We start from the raw sequence: 21,268 nt of genomic DNA on the forward strand, positions 1-21,268 counted from the left end.
ATAACTATGGTGATTTTTTTAAAATTTTCTGAAGCAAGCTGAGAGGCAGGCAGAAAGATTTGATGCCAAAAAAAAAAAAAATCTTTCTTACCTTGTTCACCCCAAACCTTCTTAAATCTGGACTAACTACTATGCTTTAAAACAAACGTGAGGTGCATTTGAAGGGGAGGGAAATTTATTTCTCTGCTTTTCTATTATACAAGTTGTTTACAGAAACTGCAAATTAAAAAATTACACTGGCATTTGCAGTCCTTAAAATAAATTAAAAGTTCTCAACTTTTTTTTTTTTTTTTTTGCTAAACAGATGTGTTTTTTAAAGTATGAGTCCTTGTTTAAAAAGAAAAGATTAAAACAGAAAATATTTTCTATAAATAATACATGTATTTTGGTTTTAGTGCTCCCGCCCTCAGGTTTGAAGTTTACTTTTTCCAGTACCTTTTTCCTCCATGATCACCTTTTTTCTCTTTCCCCTCTCCCACTCGTGCACACGTGGGGATTTCTGCGAGAATTGGCCTTGCTGCACTGTGATTGGCGAAGACGTGAAACTTTTTAAAAAAATACTTAAATTGTTTCTTTTGTTTCGTTTTGTGTATTTGAAGCTTTAGTTATCCTCAGACTCCTCTTCTGCTTCCCGCAGCCACGTGAAGAACGCAGTGACAGACTTCAGAGCTACACCCTTCCCATTCTGCTCTGCAGGGTCCTTGCTGCTTTCCCACTTGTAGAAGGCATCCTCGGAGATCACCTCCTCATCATATAGGCAATCAAAAAACATCCGTAGCAAATCTGCAAGGAAGTAAGAATATACCATCAGTGCTGGAGTCGCTATAGTTGTGAAGTAAATTACTGTATTTCCAAGGGATGAATGAATGAATGAATGAATGAATGCACATTAATACCCCTAGCACCCAATGACAATTCATCATACTCCCTCCTGATAGTGTAATAGCAAAACAACTTGTTTAAAGAACAGGAAAAAAGATTTAAGCAATCTAAATTATTTTTACTGTTATTATTTTGTTCAAGAACTATTTTCTGATAATGCTGAGGTGTTTGATATTACATAGTTCTCAAACTATATACTATAAAAATTAAATACAAGGGCACCCGGCTGGCTCAGTCAGTACAGCATGCAACTCCTCATCTCAGGGATGTTAAGTTTGAGCCCCAAATTGGGCATAGAGATTACTTAAAAATAAAATCTTAAAAAAAAAAAAATTAAATATAAGAGTAACAAGTAACTTTACTTTCTTCTCTATACATTTCTCCACTGTTTGAAATTTTACAATAAAAATATATTAATTTTTACAGTTTGGGGAGGAAAAGGCAGAAGGCACTTTTCCCCTTCTAATGTTGTTTTCAAACTGACAGAGTAATAATTTGTATGGAAAATATGGGTAAAAACTATCTCATCTGGATCTTATCCAGAGAAACAACAGTCTATTGTTTCCAATGCCCAGACGATCTGGGCAAATGTAATCCTGTTTTGCTTCCACAATGGAAACTTAGCTTATATCATTGTTCAGAAAAAGAGAGAAAGTTGGGGCGCCTGGGTGGCTCAGTCAGTTAAGCATCCGACTGTGGCTCAGGTCATGATCTCACGGTCCGTGAGTTCGAGCCCAACATTGGGTGGGCTCTGTGCTGACAGCTCAGAGCCTGGAGCCTGTTTTGGATTCTGTCTCCCTCTCTCTCTGCCCCTCCCCAGCTCACACTTTGTTTTCTGTTTCTCAAAAATGAATAAACGTTAAAAAAAATTAAAAAAAAGAGAAGAGAAAGTTGGCAGATTTATATATTCTTTATTTTTAATTCCTTCATTACGGGCTCTTAAATTCACTTAAAATCAGCCTCCATTTATATTACTGGAGGGAGGCAATGGCATAAATAATTGATAATAAATATTAGGCTTGGAATGAGTCAGGCTAAAATTTTTCTTTAGATTTATCTTTGTAATTTTATTAATTAAGCTAATACTGAAACTACTTTTCATTCTCTTAACTCTGGTTGGTCTGTGGGGAAATAGAAACAAGTGGCCAGGATTCTACAATGGTGAATCTAGAAATACGCATCTCTCCAGGGATGATTAAAGCTGATAATTATGGGAGATACTTTAATTTGGTTGAGCATACAGCATCAATTTCACCTCTTGAAAAGTTAACAAGTCCTCATCCTGTAAGAACAGAAAAAGGAAGCCATGATGTTAAATGACCCTTCAAGGTCTTGAGAAAGAGAACACAAAGTCAGTTAATTCTCTGATTCAGATTTAGATGATGTCTCTTCAGTTACAGTGTGAGGATGATTTGTTTCAATCTTTTCCTTCATCTCCCAGGGAGAGTCATAAGCACTAGGAAAGAAGGAAAACCTCAAAACAAACCCAACCTTAGGAAGTGCCAAAGAATTACTTCAATGTCACCTCTAAAACTGCCCTGTACTACTATACTTTCGCAAGTGTCAACTTAATTTTCAAGATTTAATTCAGGGGCTCCTGGGTGGCTCAGTCTGTTAAGCATCCAACTCTTTTTTTTTTTTTTTTTTTTTAATTTTTTTTTTCAATGTTTATTTATTTTTGGGACAGAGAGAGACAGAGCATGAACGGGGGAGGGGCAGAGAGAGAGGGAGACACAGAATCGGAAACAGGCTCCAGGCTCCGAGCCATCAGCCCAGAGCCTGACGCAGGGCTCGAACTCCGGGACTGCGAGATCGTGACCTGGCTGAAGTCGGACGCTTAACCGACTGCGCCACCCAGGCGCCCCGAGCATCCAACTCTTGATTTTGGCTCAGGTCACGATCTCACAGTTCATGACACCAAGCCCCACGTCGGGTTCTGCGTTGAGTAGAACCTGCCTGGGATTCTCTCTCTGCATTTTCCCTGTGCTCTCTTTCTCTCTCTCAAAATAAATAAACTTAAAAAAAGATTTAATATAATTGTTACTTTACCAGTATCACTAAGACTTGGTGGTTCAGGTTACCTCATGTGTCTGGTTAGCAAAGAATCATAACCCTAAAGTGAAAATTAGTCCAGAACACCTTAATGTCTTTGTTGGGTGTCTGAGGATTCTGAAGAAATATCATCCTTTTTCATTACTAAGACCTGTGTCAAAGAAGGTGAAAGACTGTAATGCATGTATGCTAACACCGAGATGCTCTAGACCTGCCTTGTCTAACGGGGTAGCCACTAACCATGGGGTTATTTACACTTAAATTAAATAACATTTAAAATTAAGCTCCTTAGTCACAACAGCCAGATCCAAGTGCCTAAGTGAATACTGCTCAGTACAGACACATTTCCATCACTGAAGAAAGTATTCTTAAGCAGACCTGCCCTAGAATAAGGATTAAATTTCTAATATAAACTAGTTTTCTTATTTCGATTTTCTCATAAAAGTCAAGTACCCCAAAATTCAGGTTTATTAAAGTTGTTGGTTAAGTGAGTTTTTGTTAGTAGTGATTCTGCCATTAATCACTGTTCATCTCCAAAGTCTTGCCCTGGATAAATCTAACCCACTGGTTAGGTGAATTGTAAGAAGAGGTCATAAGCTTACTGGCAGGTTGATCAAGTTTTACTATTGATGCTTGTAGTGCATAAAGTGCTTGCAGTTCCTTCTCCGTATCTGAGTCTAGGTACTTGAGTAAGATCGGCACTCTCTGCTTGATAACAGCAGTGTCCACTCGGAAGGTAGAACAGTCGGCTAGAGGCAATACAAGAACTAAGCATTACATTTAGGAGTTAACACGTAGCCATTTTTAATTTTCTGAGCTGATAAGGCATGTGACTACAAGGAAAGTACAAGTAAAGGAGTCCAAGGAAAAGATTTTGAAATCTAAGATATTCTGAAATTATAAATGGGACATTCTTTCTGAAATAATTAAAATACATGGCAGGGGGATGTATTCTGAGTGCTGCACTCCCTAAAAAGTGGTGCACCCAATTCTTTATCTTTAATCATAATGAAATAGGGACAGTGATTTTGTGACATTCCAAATTACAAAAGAAACATTAAAAAGGGGATTAAAGGGACAGTGCAAATCTTTTCAGAAGGGTAAAACAACCATTTTACTATTTCTAGGAGGGTGAGGACTAACTGTGACAGTGGAAAACAACACACACAATCTAGGCCTTTTAGGGAAAAGGCACAATAAAAAGAGGCTGAGGGAAGTGTCCTTAGTGCCAAGAAGCAGAAGGTTTTATTTCCTTTCTAAGTTAGCACTAGGACACAACTGTGTTTTTAAAAGCAGCTTTCATACTTTCCAACAGTGATTTTAAAACACCAAAGTTTTACTGTTCCACTGATACTGGAAATGACTTAAGATGTTTTTATAAAGACTTTCTATTAGCTTGTTATTTACCTCATTGAAGACCTAACATTGTAAAAACATTCATCTGACAGAAAATCTTAAATTATAATTCTGAAGCTATCTTCTAAAATGATGACAGACCTGAAATTCTGAACAAATTTTGAGCTAATGGATTTTTTTCCCACTGCAGTGAAAGAAATGTGAATTTCTATCTGAGGCTAGATAGATTATCTCACTCAATACTGTTAAATACGATATGCAGCTAGAAATACGTAGGGTTTCTACCAATCGTAATCCTAACTACCTATGTAATTAACATTCAGTGACACTGTCTTATCATAAGACATAAAGGTCAACATAAAGCAAAAGAAACAACTGGTGTTTTCTTTTCTCATATATGTATTTATATAAAAAAGCTTTTCTGTTGCAATTAGTCCTTCGTTGATATTAGGTTAGAATATTCAACCCATTCACTATAACTCTCGAATGGAAGATGGAGGAGGCTTTGCATACTGGAGGTGAAAGGTAAAGGCAAAGAAAAATACAACAGAGTAGGAAACAACCCAAGCAGCATGCACCCGTTTCTGTTGAATTGAAGAATACAAGGCATATGGTAGCTGCTCAGATCTGGGCTCTCTACAGGCACAGCAGCTATGCATCCCCCTGCTTGAGAAAGTCGGCCACTGTAGACAGAAAGGGTACTCACGCACAGGGAAAACTTTGAAGACAATATAAACTCAGACCCATGTCATCAACAGTTAACATACTGGGGATTCAGATGTTAAGAGCTGTCTTCAGAGATGTTACTTACCTATAATAGCTGCTTTACAAACAGCTGTCATTAAAGCTCTAAGGAATGTAGGTGAACTCATCTGGCTTTCATCTAAATTAGCCTGAAATCAAAAGTAAATGCAACAGTTAAAGGTACCCTTGCATATCAGAGAAATACATCCCCTTAAACCAGGCTTCATCTGGCACTAGGGGTAGATGGGGTCGCATTCAACCTTCTTGTAAAAATTAATCTTCTGATTCGTTGGAAAATTCTTGGGCTACTACCAGTTCTGTCCGAAAATGTTCTCAGTAGCAGCATTTAATTTTCAAGGAGCTCACTGCTGCCTATACTTTGCTGATTCAATTACATACTGCTGTGTATTATGCACATTTGGAACTACAACCATTTAAAAACATATTTCTTCCTCAATAAATAATCCCTATTAAGATTAATTCTATCAGAACGTATAAATTTGAGAGCATTACACCACACCATAGTGTGTTTTAAAGACTTTTCTGAATAGTGTAATTATTTTTAGATGTGCTAACATTGCTTTTTTATCTTAATTTTTTTTTTTTTATAAATTTTTTTTTTCAACGTTTATTTATTTTTGGGACAGAGAGAGACAGAGCATGAACGGGGGAGGGGCAGAGAGAGAGGGAGACACAGAATCGGAAACAGGCTCCAGGCTCTGAGCCATCAGCCCAGAGCCCGACGCGGGGCTTGAACTCATGGACCGCGAGATCGTGACCTGGCTGAAGTCGGACGCTTAACCGACTGCGCCACCCAGGCGCCCCTTTTTATCTTAATTTTAATGTGAACTAGAGATCAAACTCAAGCATTGTCTCGAATCCTTCAGGTGGTGAGAAAACTGTTCATCTTTTCTAAGGATGGTAGAAAAAATGTATTTAGAGATAAGTTGAGTAAATGGGCCTCAAATTTGGTTTTTAGTTTATTTCTCTTAAGATCTTCTTGGGGCGCCTGGGTGGCTCGGTCGGTTAAGCGTCCGACTTCGGCTCAGGTCATGATCTCGCGGTCTGTGAGTTCGAGCCCCGCGTCAGGCTCTGTGCTGACTGCTCAGAGCCTGGAGCCTGTTTCGGATTCTGTGTCTCCCTCTCTCTCTGCCCCTCCCCTGTTCATGCTCTGTCTCTCTCTGTCTCAAAAATAAATAAACGTTAAAAAAAAAATTAAAAAAAAAAAAAGATCTTCTTAAAAAAGAAAAAAAAAGATCCTATCTTCTTGCCATAAAACACTGTATAAACCATATGAGTACCAAAAGGAAAACAAACAAAAGGAGACATTTTCTAGGCAGGTATTTCATTTCATACATTTTTCAGAGTTTATGTTCCTTATGCCTGTGAAGAATTAATGCTTGTGTCAGCTTCTTTTAATAGCACAGCATACTATTTTCCACTGGAAGGGTCAGCCTTAAAATGACTGGCCAGGAAAAAAAAATTAGGGTGTCATTATAAATCTCTGTGTTATAAAGCTAAGAATTTCAAAGATATTGGGAGATCAGTTAAATGTTTGTGAATTGTAAAACTGACACAGATTAACGAGCAGTTCTCTCTTTGTTGAATGCCTAACTTCGAATATCACTTGGTGAGAGCAGAGAGGGGTTAATGAGTCGAGTCGGATGGCCAGCTCTGCAGGACACCAGCCGCTCTCTGCACATGGAGGGCTGTGTTACAGGAAGAGGTTTCATTACCAATCTTTTCCAAGAGAACAGAAACATGTGGTGCCACTGCTAACAGCTAAGGATGGGGACAGGATGGGGCAAATGCCACATATAAAAGATTTGATGATTTATGTGTTATAGTGGGTTACTGGTTTACACCTCTTAAAAAAAAAAACAACACAACTTTATTCAGACTGAAGCCAGACTGGTCTAGGCCCTGACATTACTTTTGCAAAGTCTGAACAATCATTTTTGAAGAATAAGTGAGAGAATAAAAACACACCATTACTTGTTGGCTCAACAGTACTTTATAAACAGGCTGACAGCTATTTCAAATACTGAGTATCATTTGAAATTCCCAAATGCTCAGATTTCAAGTAGAGTCTGAAAAAAATTAACAAATTAGCTAAATATAATTTGATAATAAATACTACTTCCAAACCATTTGCCTTTGTTTTGTTATAAAGAAACAAACTGCGGGGCACCTGGGTGGCTCAGTTGGTTAAGCATCTGACTTCAGCTCAAGTCACGATCTCACGGTTTGTGAGTTCGAGCCCCATGATGGGCTCTGTGCTGACAGCCCGGAGCCTGGAGCCTGCTTTGGATTCTGTGTCTCCTCCTCTCTCTGTCCCTCCCCCACTTGTGCTCTGTCTCTCTTTCTCTCTCTCTCAAAAATAAATAAATGTAAAAAAATTAAAAAAAAAGAAACAAATTGCATATGTCTTCCACCAAATAAAGCTAAATATTGTAATTCTAATATTCAAGAATAGAATAGACCTGAAGAATAATGTCAGAAACACTTCAGATTAAGCAAAGATGTTAACGAGAATGGGCAAGAACAAGAAGAAAGATGGGTTTGCTAACCAGGTTAGATTAAGGAAAATCAGATTTACATAATACTGGTACCAAACACAGAGCGACAAATCTTTTCATGTATTGTGAGCTCAGCTACTATTGCATTTTTGTTTGCTCCCTCCTTTTTGAAAGTCTTTATTAGTATAATTTACATTCAGTGAAATTTACCCTTTGTCTTCTCTTTAAGGAGAATACTTGTTGGTCTAGAATAGGCAGAATAATGATATAAAAAAGTGAAGCCCAACATAAATGAAGAGGTGGAAATAGCATCATTTTGCAATACATGAAAACATAAAAGACCAAATGGCTGAAATGAGGGTGATCTATGAAAAATCATGGCGAGAGACAATAATGTTAAATATGTAAACACTAACTTGATTTCTAAAATTGAAAATAAGGCATGTCAATAACATACCAGAAAGCCAGATGCCGATTCTATGCTAACTTCTGCAACAATGGGTTAAAAGTCTTAGAGAGGAAAGAGATGGTTACACCAAGAGGAATAAAGAAGTAAGTACGTGAAAAACAAGAGATGCTAAACCAACCTGCAATCCTTTTCTGATTTGGTTAGTATACGGTAGCTCAGAAAGATATAAGCATACATTCTCTGGACGTCAGCAAGGTATTTGACAAATTATTTAATGATAACTGTCCCCTCATGGGCATGATGAAAAAGTGAAATAGACAGCAGAATGATGTGAAATAATAAATAGGTTAACGACACCCATGGGATTGGGGGTGGGATCTTGTCCCCAAAAGGATGCTACTTTGTCCCCGGCCCTACCCCATTCACACATTTTGCCCCTAACTTGGATGAGGATAAAGTTGGCATACTAATGAATGTATGGGGGATACAAAGTGAAAAAGATGGCAAGGAAATTTTATGAACAAGTCAGAATCTAAAATGTCCTGACAGACAAAAACTTGTATCTAATTTAAGAAGATGAACATAAGCAGCAATAAATTTTAAAAGCCCCATTCTGGTTCAAAAACCAATGCGGTAAGCTCCAGATGGGAGAGATGACTCAACTGTAGAATATAAAAGAATGGGTACTATATGACTGAAAGAGCAATCTGAGTTCAGTGTGGTGAGCCTGCCAAAAGCAAAGAGACCAAAACAAAAAAGGCAACAGCACTGCCTAACTCCGAATGCTGGATCACATCTGGCAATCATGCTCAATTTGCACATGTCACTTGTGAGAGGGATATTGAAAATCCAGGCTATGTTTGGATAAGGGTAACCAGATGAAGGGGTGGATATGAAGATTTCAAGAAAGGATGAAAGAGCCTAGAGAGAGAGACAGGGATATAACAATAAACTATTACAATTAATTAAAAGATTCCCAGCTGGGTGACAGAATAGATTTATCTTATAGGGACATGGAGGAAAACTGATTAAAAAACCCTTTAAACTAGGGGTGCCTGGTTGGCTCAGTTGGAAGAACATGTGACTCTTGATCTCAGAGCCATTAATTTGAGCCCCACGTTGGGAGTAGAGATTACTTAAAAAAATAATTTAGGGGCATCTGGGTTGCTCAGTTGCTTAAGTGTCCAACTTTGGCTCAGGTGACGATCTCGCAGTTCGTGTCTGAGCCCTGAGTTGGGCTCTGTGCTAACAGCTCAGAGCCTGGAACCTGCTTTGGATTCTGTCTCCCTCTTTCTCTCTGTCCCTCCCCCACTCACGTTCTTTCTCTCTCTCAAAAAGAAACATTAAAAATTTTTTAAAAATCTAAAAATAGTAAAAAGAAATCTATAAACACAAACAAAACCCCCAAATTATCAGAAACTTCATTTTTTTCTCAATGTCTGAGAGAGGATAAAGAAACAACCCATTTACAAGGACTACAAAAGACGTTTTATACAAGAGGGAGGGGACTACATTAGCCCTCCATGGCTTTCTTTCAACTTGGATTATTAGATGATCCCATGGAAAATGTGTACAAATAAAATATACTTATATAAACAAGAATTACTAAAGGAATACAGTACCAGATTTAAAAAGAGACATGATCAATAGATTCCACAAAGTAAGGTTCAAAATTTTCAGAAGGAAGCATTAATATGAAGATGAAAGCCAACACAATTCATAATAATTACATACTGTTTACTGATTTTATCCAAAATATTATTTAAAGTGCAAGAACATTTAGAAAAAAACCTCATATTTTGAATAGTAAAATGTACGGTATATCCTAAACTAATGAGATCCAGAAAAATGGCTTCTGTTTTGAATAGTTTTACTTGCCTTCCTAAAGGCTGTCAATCTTGTTAAGAATAAAAAAAGTCTTATAGTTTCAAATACACATAGATGAAAAAATAAAACCGAACTCCATTAAAGTTAAATACTCCTATGAAATGAAAGAGAAGGTATAGGCATACTTGGTTTATTGCGCTTCGCTTTACTGTACTTCAGTGATACTGTACTTTTTATAAAGTGAAGGTTGATGGCAAACCTGTATCAAGAAATTCTAAGGGTGCCATCCATTTTTCCAACAATAGTCGCTCACTTCGGGTCTCTGTGTCACATTTTGGTAGCTCTCACAGTATTTCAAACATTTTTATTATTATTGTATTTGTTACAATGACCTGTCATCAGCGATTATGACTCACTGAAAGCTCAGATGACGGTTAGCATTTGTATAGCAATAAAGTACTTTTTAAGGTATTATATACATTTTTAAAAGATATAATGCTATTGCACACTTAGCAGACTACAGTATTGTGTGAACATCACTTTTACATGCACTGGGAAAACAAAACATTCATTTGACTCGCTTTATTGCACTATTCGTTTAATTGTGTTCAGTCTGGAACGGAAGGAACCCTCACTATCTGTGAGATAAGCCTGTATGTGAATTAAAGGGATCCCACAAAAATCTTTCTTGCAGAGATATCAGGGAAGATGACATAATCTCTATACCTCTACCCAGTCAAAGATCTGTTCATCATTTGCTTTGTCTTCAATAATGAGTTTCTCGAGTCGCTTATATAGCTCTTCAGCAGAGAGTTCTTTTTTTGAAAGTGCTTCAGAGGAACAGGAACTGTCAGACTCTATAAAGTCCAACTTCTGAAACATAAAATGGTATATGTATTAATATAAGTCAGTATTAGTAACACCCTGAGAGGAAAACAAAGTCATGGGCTATATCTTCTATTTTACATGGGATCAAAATGATCAGTAGAAGCCAATTTTTATTTATAGTTCTGAAAGATTATTACACCACTATCTTTCTTGAATATTTCTCCAACTTTTTATACTGTCTATCTCAGATTCTCCTTAAAAACAACAAACCAACAAAACCCCGAGAATTATCTCTGTGGCTATGACCACCTCCAAATCATTCTGAGCTTTAGTCTTGCTCTTAGCAGTGATATAGCTCTAAGGCAGGGCAGGATTACTAGTTAAATTACAATTTAATTCCTTCTGCAGCCTATGGTTTAGTATCAGCACAGCCACAGAACAACTGTCAAAAATCTAATTTTGGTTATGTCCTTCAAACACCATTGTGATCCAAGTAAGAGAAATGAGACCACATTGTAAAATTCCTGAACACAGTGTATTGTAGGGAGGACAATAAAAATGAAGGGTTTGGGGTGCCTGGGTGGCTCAGTTGGTTAAGCGTCCGACTTCGGCTCAGGTCATGATCTCGCAGCCTGTAAGTTCGAGCCCCGCATCGGGCTCTGTGCTGACAGCTCGGGGCCTGGAGCCTGCTTCGGATTCTGTGTCTCCCTCTCTCTCTGGCCCTTCCCCTCTCAAGCTCTGTCTGTCTCTCTCTCTCTCTCTCAAAAATAAGTAAACATTAAAAAAAAAAGATAAAAAATAAAAAATAAAGGGTTTTATCAGTATTGCATGAAAGATCGTTTTCCTACACAAATCATTCAATTTCAAAGGACTGAATATTCTGGAATGGAGAATGACTGTAAATATGTAGTTACTTCAATGAACCACATCATCATGGCCTGTGCGAGTCTAACCCAGTGCAGAAATGCCTTCGCCTCAGCCTTCAGAGGACCATCCACACACCGTTAACAGCATGCGGCAGGCATCCGGGGCCCCTGGAAGCACCCTACACACATGCAGAGAGCTCTTCAGCCCTGTGAGGAGCACTGGCTTCACTGTTCCCGTCCTCAGATCCTGGTAGCCCAAGGCTACTCTCACTTTGTTCTTAAATACTTGAGAAGAGTTATTTGACTATTGTCTCACATCCATGACAATGGCCCTGAAAAGCATAAACACAAGTGTACATGCTTTCAAATTCTCCCAGAACACTGGCTTACTCTACCATGTCTGTAAGTCTTAGGCCCCACAAGAAGCAGCTTGATGGAGCACAGATATGTGGACTCTAGAGTCAGAGATGGGGGTGAGGTTGGGGGTGAGGGTTGGAGGTACAATTCCAACTCAGCCACTTCTACCAGGAGAACCTATCCTGAGGTGGGAAGACCACCACCAACCTCAGTCAATTCCAAGGGCTCAATGACTAAACATGTGCACTGCACTGGGCACCAACAGGGCTCCAGGAACATACATCTGGTAGGTAGTGGTAGGTCACCCACTAACCTGAAAGGAAAAGCCCCTTCCTAGCAGGGACCACTCACTGTTTCCACTGCAAAACACAGTGCTGCTCACACACCAATCTCAGCTTCTTTTATGATCCTGATGCCAATGGTACAAAGTATAAGCATCTCAGTTGCTCCCATTGTACTTACACACGGGCAAAAAAAATTCACAGACATGACATACCAAATTTTCCAGGAGGTAATTTAATCCTGAATTGAAAACCATCTGACCACAGGACACATCTAAAGAAAGACAACTCAAAGGGTTATGGGAAGAGCTATCTCTTCATTTAATAGAAAAAAAAAAAAGAATAAAAAAAGATCTCTAATTGGGGCACCTCGGTGGATCAGTCGGTTAAACGTCCGACTTTGGCTCAGGTCATGATCTCGCAGTCAGTGAGTTCCAGCCTCGCGCTGAGCTGAGAGCTCAGAGCCTAGAGCCTGCTTTGGATTCTATCCTTCTGTTTGTCTCTCTCTCTCTGTCTCTGTATCTCCCCCACCTGCATGCGCACTCTCTCTCTCTCTCAAAAATAAACATTAAAAAAAAAAAAACGTAAAAAAAAACTCCAATTATGTAACTGCTATTATACAAAAAATCTTCTGAGGGTGCCTGGGTGGCTCAGTTGGTTAAAAGTCCGACTCTTGATTTTGGCTCAGGTCATGATCTCACAGTTGGGGAGATCGAGCCTGGCACGGGGCTCTGCGCAGAGCCTGATTGGGATTCTCAACCTTCAGATGACTAAATTTTTGACAATTCTTCTGCAGTAAGAATATTTTAGGTGGTGGTCACACAACATTGTGAATACAGTAAATGCCACTGAATTATACAATTTAAAATGGTTAATTGGAAAAAAAAATGGCTAACTGGATGTTATAGGAATTTCACCTCAATTTTTAAAAAATAATATTTTATGGGGCGCCTGGGTGGCTCAGTCAGTTAAACATCATCCATCCAACTCTTGATTTCGTCTCAGGTCATGATCTCAGGGTTTGTGAGTTTGAGCCCTGCATCGGGCTCCACACTGACAGCACAGAGCTTACTTGGGACTCACTCTCTCCCTATGTCCCTCATACCCTGCTCATGCTCTCTCTCAAAATAAAGAAATAAAACTTAAAATAATTATAATATTTCACTTGAAAATTTGATGATTTTTTATGCCATTCTGATACATGTACATAAAATTATGATTGTACATATATACTATATATCGAAAAAGAAAATATGTCAAAATTGTTCAATTTTTAGATGGGTAATTAAAAAAATAATCAAAATTATTGGTAATTCTCAAGGGTATAAGGCAATGTGATATGTAACTATGCTTTACTTTATGAAGCTTCACTATGCAAAAGCCACAGATTAAAATATTAAAGATTATTAGCACAAGCTTTTCTCTAATACCTTTGAACACTTTGATATATTCCTATACCTTCCCCAGATACACAAAGAAAAAACTACCTTGAATTGTTAAAAAAATTTTTCATCCTATTATGTCTTTACCATTTATTAGCATTTTATTTTCTAAAGTATTTTATTTTTAAATGTTTATTTTTTAAATATTTATTTATTTATTTTTGAAAGACAGAGAGAGAAGGCATGAGTGGGAGAGGGGCAGAGAGAGAGGGAGACACAGAATCCCAAGCACAGAGCCCAACACAGGGCTTGAACTCACATACCATGAGAACATGACCTGAGCCGAAAACAAGAGTTAGACCTTAACCAACTGAGCCACTCAGGTGCCCCTTAATGTTTATTTATTTTGAGAGAGAGAGAGAGAGAGAGCGAGCGAGCATATGAGTAGGGGAGAGTCAGAGAAAGAGGGAGAGAAAGAAGTCCAAGCAAGCTCTGTGCTATCAGCACAGAGCAGATGTAGGGTTCGATCTCACAAATCGTGAGATGACCTGAGCTGAAATCAAGAGCTAGACACTTAACTGACTGAACCACCCAGGTACCACAAAAAAAAATTTTTTTTTTAAGTAATCTCTACACCCACCATGGGGCTTGAACTCACAATCCTGAAACCAAGAAATCACACTCCAAGGATGCTTAACTGACTGAGCCACCCAGGTGCTCCCTGACTTTCATGGTTTCTGATGACAAACTGGCTGTTGGCTCTTACTGAGGATTCTTTGTACATGACAAGTCACTTCTTTCTCGTTGCTGTAAAGATTTTTTTTTTTTTTTTTTTGGTCTTTGTCTTTCAAAAGTTTTACTGTAAAATATCTCGGAGTAGGGGCGCCTGGGTGGCGCAGTCGGTTAAGCGTCCGACTTCAGCCAGGTCACGATCTCGCCCTCTGTGAGTTCGAGCCCCGCGTCGGGCTCTGGGCTGATGGCTCGGAGCCTGGAGCCTGTTTCCGATTCTGTGTCTCCCTCTCTCTCTGCCCCTCCCCCGTTCATGCTCTGTCTCTCTCTGTCCCAAAAATAAATAAACGTTGAAAAAAAAAATTAAAAAAAAAATATCTCGGAGTATATCTCATTTGGAGATTTGAGATTATCTTGTTTGGAGTTCACTGAAATTCCTGGATATGTAACTTCTGATCTTTGATCAAATTCGTGAAGTTTTTGGCTATTATATCTTCAAGTATTTTTTCTGCCCCTTCCTCTCTCTTCTCCCTTCTGAGACTCTCTAATGCTCATGTTGTTACGATTGACGCTGTCCCGCAGGTCCCCAGGTGCTGTTCATTATTCCTGATTCCCTTTTCTTTCTGCTCCTCAGACTGAGCAATTTCTTCTTTAAAAGTCTCCTTTATGTGTTTAATGAATTAACTTTCCACTATGTATTATTATAAAGTTTATTTAAGAAAATAAACTATGGGGATTTTATTTAAAAAATTTGGTGATACTCATAATTTCATATAACCATGCTAAAAATTTCATTTCAAAAATTAAAGATGGATTTCCATGGCAGCAACTTAGTGACAAGTCAGTGACTTCTGACTGGCTGAGCAATTTCAACTGCTCTATATTCAGGTTTGCTGATTCTTTCTTCTGCCCCATCAAATCTATTGTTGGACCCCTCTAGTGAATTTTTCATTTTAGCCATTACAAATTTTTAGTTACAGAATTTCTATTTGGTTCATTTTTATAATTTCTACCTCCTTCTTGAAAGTCCCAATTTGACCATACATCATTCTCCTGATTTCCTTTAGTTCTTTGTCCATGGATTCCATCAGCAATTTGAGCAGATAGAGGGCAGTTAATTTAAATTCCTCATCTGGTATGTCCAACTTTTGGGCTTCCTCAGGAATACTTTTTCTGTCAGTTTCTTTTTTCTTGTGAATGAGTCACATTTTCCTGTTTCTTTATATGCTAATTGTTTTTGTTGACAACTAAACATCTGGAATACTGTAATGTGTAACTCTGGATATCAGATTCTCTCCCTTTGTGAGGGATTGTCAGTGTTGCAGTCATCTGTTTGTTTAGTGAATTTTAGACAAAGACTGCATTCCTTCTTGTGTGTGGTCATTACAGTCTCTCTGATCTGTTATCTCCTCAGACAGCCAGTGACCTTGTAGAAATTTCAGTGAAAGTCTGGATCCAAAGAGAAAAGAGAGGGGTGGGATGGGTGGGACTGCATGTATACACACACGCGCACGTGAACACATTCCATTTCTCTGAATTCCTTGACAGACACCATTCAGGAAACCACTTTGGCCTGAGTAGTTAAAACAATGGGCAGGCCCTGCACTAAACCTTCAGTAAATTGCCAAGCAGATTAAAAGGCACAGGGGCGCCTGGGTGGCGCAGTCGGTTAAGCGTCCGACTTCAGCCAGGTCACGATCTTGTGGTCCGTGAGTTCGAGCCCCGCGTCAGGCTCTGGGCCGATGGCTCAGAGCCTGGAGCCTGTTTCCCATTCTGTGTCTCCCTCTCTCTCTGCCCCTCCCCTGTTCCTGCTCTGTCTCTCTCTGTCCCAAAAATAAATAAACGTTGAAAAAAAAAATAAAAAAAATAAAAAAATAAAAAAATAAAAGGCACAGCACTGGGGCACCTGGGTGGCTCAGTCGGTTGGGTGTCCGACTTTGGCTCAGGTCATGATCTCACCATCCGTGAGTTTTGAGCCCTGCATCGGGCTCTCTGCTGACAGCTCAAAGCCCGGAGCCTGCTTCAGATTCTATGTCTCCTTCTCTCTCTGCCCCTCGCCCCACTCACACTCTCTCTCTTTCTCAAAAATAAAAGAAAGACATAAAAAAAAAAAGTTTTTTTAAAGGCATGGCACCAATCTTTTGAGGATAAGGTCTTGATTTCTCAACCTGGCACCAGAAAGGGAGTGCGACCATCTCCCCAACTGTCTGCCACAGGTCTAGGTGCTAATGGCTCCTATGCAAAATACCCAAGTTACTGAAATTTGCAAGATTCTTTTTCATCAAGCATTCCTCTGGTGTTGGTACTGCACAGTTGACTCAACTCTACAATTCCAAAATAGTTGATTCTAACACATCTTGCCAGCTCAATGGTTGTTTCGGTGGAGGGAGGAATTCTGGAGCTGCTTATTTCTTCATCCTCTGTACATCCATACGCTGACTTATGAATCTTACAACATTATATTCCTGTGATTAAGTGCTACTTGGTTGTGATTAATCTTTTAATATAGTGTTGGATTTAATGTGTGAAAATTTTGTTGAAAAACTTTTCTTTGCATTTATTAGGAATAGTTGGCCTATTATAGTTTTTTTTCTTGAAATGTCTTTGGTTTTGCTATTAGAGTAATGCTGGCCTCATAGGCCATGAATTGGCAAGTAATCTCTCCTCTTCAGTTTTCTGGAAGAATTCTTTGCAGAACTGGTATTATTTCTTCTTTAGATGTTTGGTCGAATTCAATAGTAAAAACATCAGGGCCTGGAGTTTTCTTTGTGGCAATGTTTTTAACTACTTCAGTGTATCAGATACTCAGGGTTATCTACTCTCAAGTCAGCTCTGGTGATTTGTACCTCCCAGGAAGTTTGTTCATTTCAATTCAGTTGACGTACTTATTGGCATAAAAATTATTCATGAATCCCTCGTATCCATTATTATGTTTAGAAACATTACAAATCACCTCTCTCATTCTACTGGTAACTGATGTCTTCTTTTTAAATTTTGTTTTCACTGATTAGTCTGGCTAGAGATTTCACAATTTTCTTTTCTCAGAGGACCAGCTTTAGAATTCACTCACTGTTCTCTATTGTTTGTTTCACTGATTTCTACTCTGATCTTTATTACCTCCTTTTTCTATTTCTTTTCAGTTTCATTTACTCTTCCTTTTTTAAATTTCGTAAGGTCAAAAATGAGATCACTGACCTATGACCTTATTTCTTTTCTAAATTCAGGTGTTCAGTACTAACAGTTTCATTCCAAGTATTGCTTTTGTGGTATCCCACAAATACTGTTGTGTTTTTCCATTATCAATGAGTCAAATATTTCTTACTGCCTTTTATGATTTCTTTGCGGAGTCATGAGTTATTCAGAAATGTGTTGTTAAGTCTTTAAATATGTGTTGCCCTCATTCTTATTTTTTTATTAATTTATTTACCTCTTTTTCGAGTGAAAGTGAGCATGTGTGAGTTGGGGGAGAAGAGAGGAAGAGCGAGAGAGACAGAAAGAGAGAGAGAGAATCTCAAGCAGGCTCCAGCCTCACTACAGAGCCTGACACAGGGCTTGATCTCACAACTGTGAGATCGTGACCTGAGCCAAAATCAAATTGGATACTTAACTGACTGAGCCACCCAGGTGCCACTGTTACCATCATTCTTAAATGTTAGTTTCACTGGAAAGACTATTCTAAATAAACTGATATTCTCTCAACATTTTGAGATTACTCCACCATTTCGGGCTTTCACTGTTGCTACTGCAAATCCTACTGTTTCTCTATAGGTGACGTACTTCTTTCTAGTTACTTTAAAATCTTTCCTGTGTTTTTGATGTTATGCAGTTTCACTGAAATGTAATCACCCTCTGTGGTATACATGTGCTTTCTGTATAGATTCATCTGTTTTATCAGTTCGGGAAAAGTCTCACCCACAATCTCTTCAAATACTGCCTCTTCTCCATTCCCTCTGTTTTTCCTTCTGGGATTCCAATTAGACATGTTAGACCTTTTCATTTTATCCTTTAAATCTCATAGTATCTCTTAGAAATCTACCTTAGTTTCTTTTCTTCTTCTTTCCAAATTTTCTCAGTCATTTTGACTAGTGTTTGGTTGCTTGCACATTTTTGTGAATTCCTCTTTTTTATACAGCGTTATGTTATATTCTGATTAAGAATTCCATTATTTCATGTCTTTGGGGTCTAAACCTACCATTTCTTGTCTGTTTACTCTCATTCATGGTTACTTGTTTCGTCACAGACTAAAATGAACTCTTAAGTGTTAACTATATATTTAGATAATGTTAATTAGTAGAAAATGAAGAGACCTAAGTTGAGCATGTTTTCTCCAAAAAGCATTTTTGTTTGCTTCTTTTGGGAGCCAGGGTAATACTGAACTAGGACCATTTCAACCTCTTCCAACATCTCTGGTAGCATTTACAATGGCAATGAAACAAACAAGCCCCTCATGTATGCTTATTGCTAAGAGTTCAGGTTTCATCTATGGCTTTTCTCCTCACTTACTCATTTTTTTCCTTAGAAAATGCCTTCACTTTCTATCAGCTCAGCAATGCAAGATAACTCATGTTTTATCTAGGCTCTTATCTTTTGGCAGAAGCACTCCCCAGTGTATCTGGAGGATAACCAAAAGGAAGCTAATGTCCATATTAACACAGTGTGTCTTTATCCAGCTCAATATACTAATTTTCAGATTGTGATCATTTTGAGAGAGAGTTGTTTCCTTTCTCGGTCACTCTTCCTTGTCTAGTATTTTTATGGTTGCCTCTTTCTGATGCTCCACAATTCCTTATTTACAACTACATTATATTGACCATGGGCCTTTTGCCTTGTTGTGGATTTCTGGATCCAGTTACCAAGTGGACAGCCTAGCTACGGTTTTGGCTGCAAGAGTACCGTTTGTCTATCTGTGGAGTTCCCACCTGGCTTCATGAAGTATGTCTGTCCTCCAATTTTCTACCTTGTAAGGGGCATTCTAGTCCCCATTTCCTCACTGAAAAAACTTGTAGGTGTCTCTAGTGGCATTTAGACCCAGAGCTCAGAAGACTTGCCGCTTTAGCCCTATTACCCCCGCTTTATTTGTCAATTTCATTTTTTTGGTTCACGGAGATATGCAGCTCGTTTTCTCTGTGTGTGGCTACGTCCTTTAAATTTTATTTTTTTTTTTCTATTATCTAATGAGTGAATAGTTGAGTGGCCCTAAAGCATGGACTTAAAATGACATCTTGACCATAATTCCTATTTTGGTCTAATTTTAATACTGGACTACTAATGAAATTACCTTCATTTTTTCTATGAACCAGACCAACTACTATTAAACAGAAAGGCATAAGCCTTGTTCTTACTTACCTGCTCCAAGAGAAAATTATGTACATCTTCCCCTTCTGGTAAAAAGTCCTTCCAGGTGAGGTCAGCCTCCCTCCATAAGGCTCCCACTTTCTTATGGCTCTAAAACAGAGATAAGTCCAGTCCATTTACTTTTATATAAAGATAGGATGATGATGAAGAGGAAGAAGAGAGGAGGAGGAGAAGGAGGACAGGCACGGGGAGGGGGTGGGGGCAGATTAGGAGAAAAGGCTTGCTTGAAGTCAAGAGTATAGAAATATAAAGACTGAAAAATCAAAACTTTTCCCTTGTTGATATAAAGTTAGTTTCTCAGGACTCCTGGCTCTCACACCAAGATGTCTGAATGTATGTAGTAAATGTAACGGTGAATGGCTGAAGTATAGCTGTTTAAGGTTCAATAATTAATTTTGTCAGATGACTAATCTAGGAAATTGCAAGCTCAGTTTGGGATTTATGAATATAATCACCTAAAACAAGTCCAATTCACAGAGTTTATAAATTCAACAGCGTCTCTTTTCCTAGTGGTATATATATGTATCCACTATTAAAGTCATACATCAAGCCTCACTGGAATCCCTCTTCGCAACAGATCAGGAACACGCTGCCTAACCGGAGAATGAATAAAGAGGTTGCTGCTCCTGAACCAGGAATGAGAAGTATTTCAAGGGCAAGAAGAACAACATTGAGCCCAAGAAACAACAGAGGAGAGCTCTTGTTGGCTGGAAAACTGATGAGAAGGTACAAGTCCACTCCCTGAACAAAGTCACAGTGATGCAGGGAACTCTCAGACTTCAAGGCCGTGGCTATCAGCTATGAATCATATTACTAATTATTTCATAGAGTAACTTGCCCAAGGCATAGCTGATAACTTGGCAGAGTCAGGATTTAAACTCAGGCTCTCTCACTTCAGAGTTTATGCTCTATGAGAATTTGGTTAGGAAAAGTGAGAATTTGCTTTTTCTGTTTCTACAGATAAAAGTTAGTAAGAATTTAGGTTTTTAAAATATATTTTTTTTCAACGTTTATTTATTTTTGGGACAGAGAGAGACAGAGCATGAACGGGGGAGGGGCAGAGAGAGAGGGAGACACAGAATCGGAAACAGGCTCCAGGCTCTGAGCCATCAGCCCAGAGCCTGACGCGGGGCTCGAACTCACGGACCGCGACATCGTGACCTGGCTGAAGTCGGACGCTTAACTGACTGCGCCACCCAGGCGCCCCAAGAATTTAGGTTTTTAATAAGGACTAATGTGAAGTAGATTAGGAAAGGAGGAAGGAATTTTGGATGTACAAATTAGGATTCAATAAAAACTTTAGTAATAACAAATAATCAACTAGAACTAGAGACCAGGCTATTTAGTAACTACAAATAACTATTACACAGATGAAATACAAAGGGTCTTCTGTACATTCAAGAGACTTTCTATACTAATGCCTACAAAACAATGAAATCTATCATCCCCATACCTTTGGCTATGGTTTGAATCAGTCAAAAATCACTCCAAAATTTTCATGTATGAGTTCTGTTTTGATGTTATCACTGTAGGTGTTGTTAACACCACTTTCCCAAACCTCTTAGACCTCTAATACGGCATCAATACACTCTTTTGAAACTTTTGGTTTAGACTTGTCTTCCTTTCTAGTTTATAAATTTTTTGAAGGCTTAGTTGTCTTTGTACACTGAGATGCTGGCAC

The 21,268-nt window shown here is 38.5% G+C and overlaps 1 protein-coding gene across 25 annotated transcripts in view; it reads right to left on the minus strand.

Annotated features, from left to right (window-relative positions):
- EIF4G3 (eukaryotic translation initiation factor 4 gamma 3) overlaps positions 1-21,268 on the minus strand; it is a 314,690-nt gene continuing 293,422 nt past the window's right edge. For 24 of the 25 annotated variants that reach the window (XM_045035239.1, XM_045035237.1, XM_045035236.1 and 21 more), the window contains 5 exons: positions 19,579-19,677; positions 10,516-10,662; positions 5,102-5,183; positions 3,537-3,683; positions 1-783 (listed from right to left, as the gene is read on the minus strand). In XM_045035239.1, the coding sequence (XP_044891174.1) occupies positions 602-783; positions 3,537-3,683; positions 5,102-5,183; positions 10,516-10,662; positions 19,579-19,677 (657 nt within the window). In that variant the 3' untranslated portion in view covers positions 1-601. The remainder of the gene's footprint in view (positions 784-3,536; positions 3,684-5,101; positions 5,184-10,515; positions 10,663-19,578; positions 19,678-21,268) is intronic. The other variant, XM_045035225.1, reaches the window with a different exon arrangement.

Source organism: Felis catus, chromosome C1 (genome assembly GCF_018350175.1).
Source record: "Felis catus isolate Fca126 chromosome C1, F.catus_Fca126_mat1.0, whole genome shotgun sequence".
Taxonomy (NCBI): Eukaryota; Metazoa; Chordata; class Mammalia; order Carnivora; family Felidae; genus Felis; species Felis catus.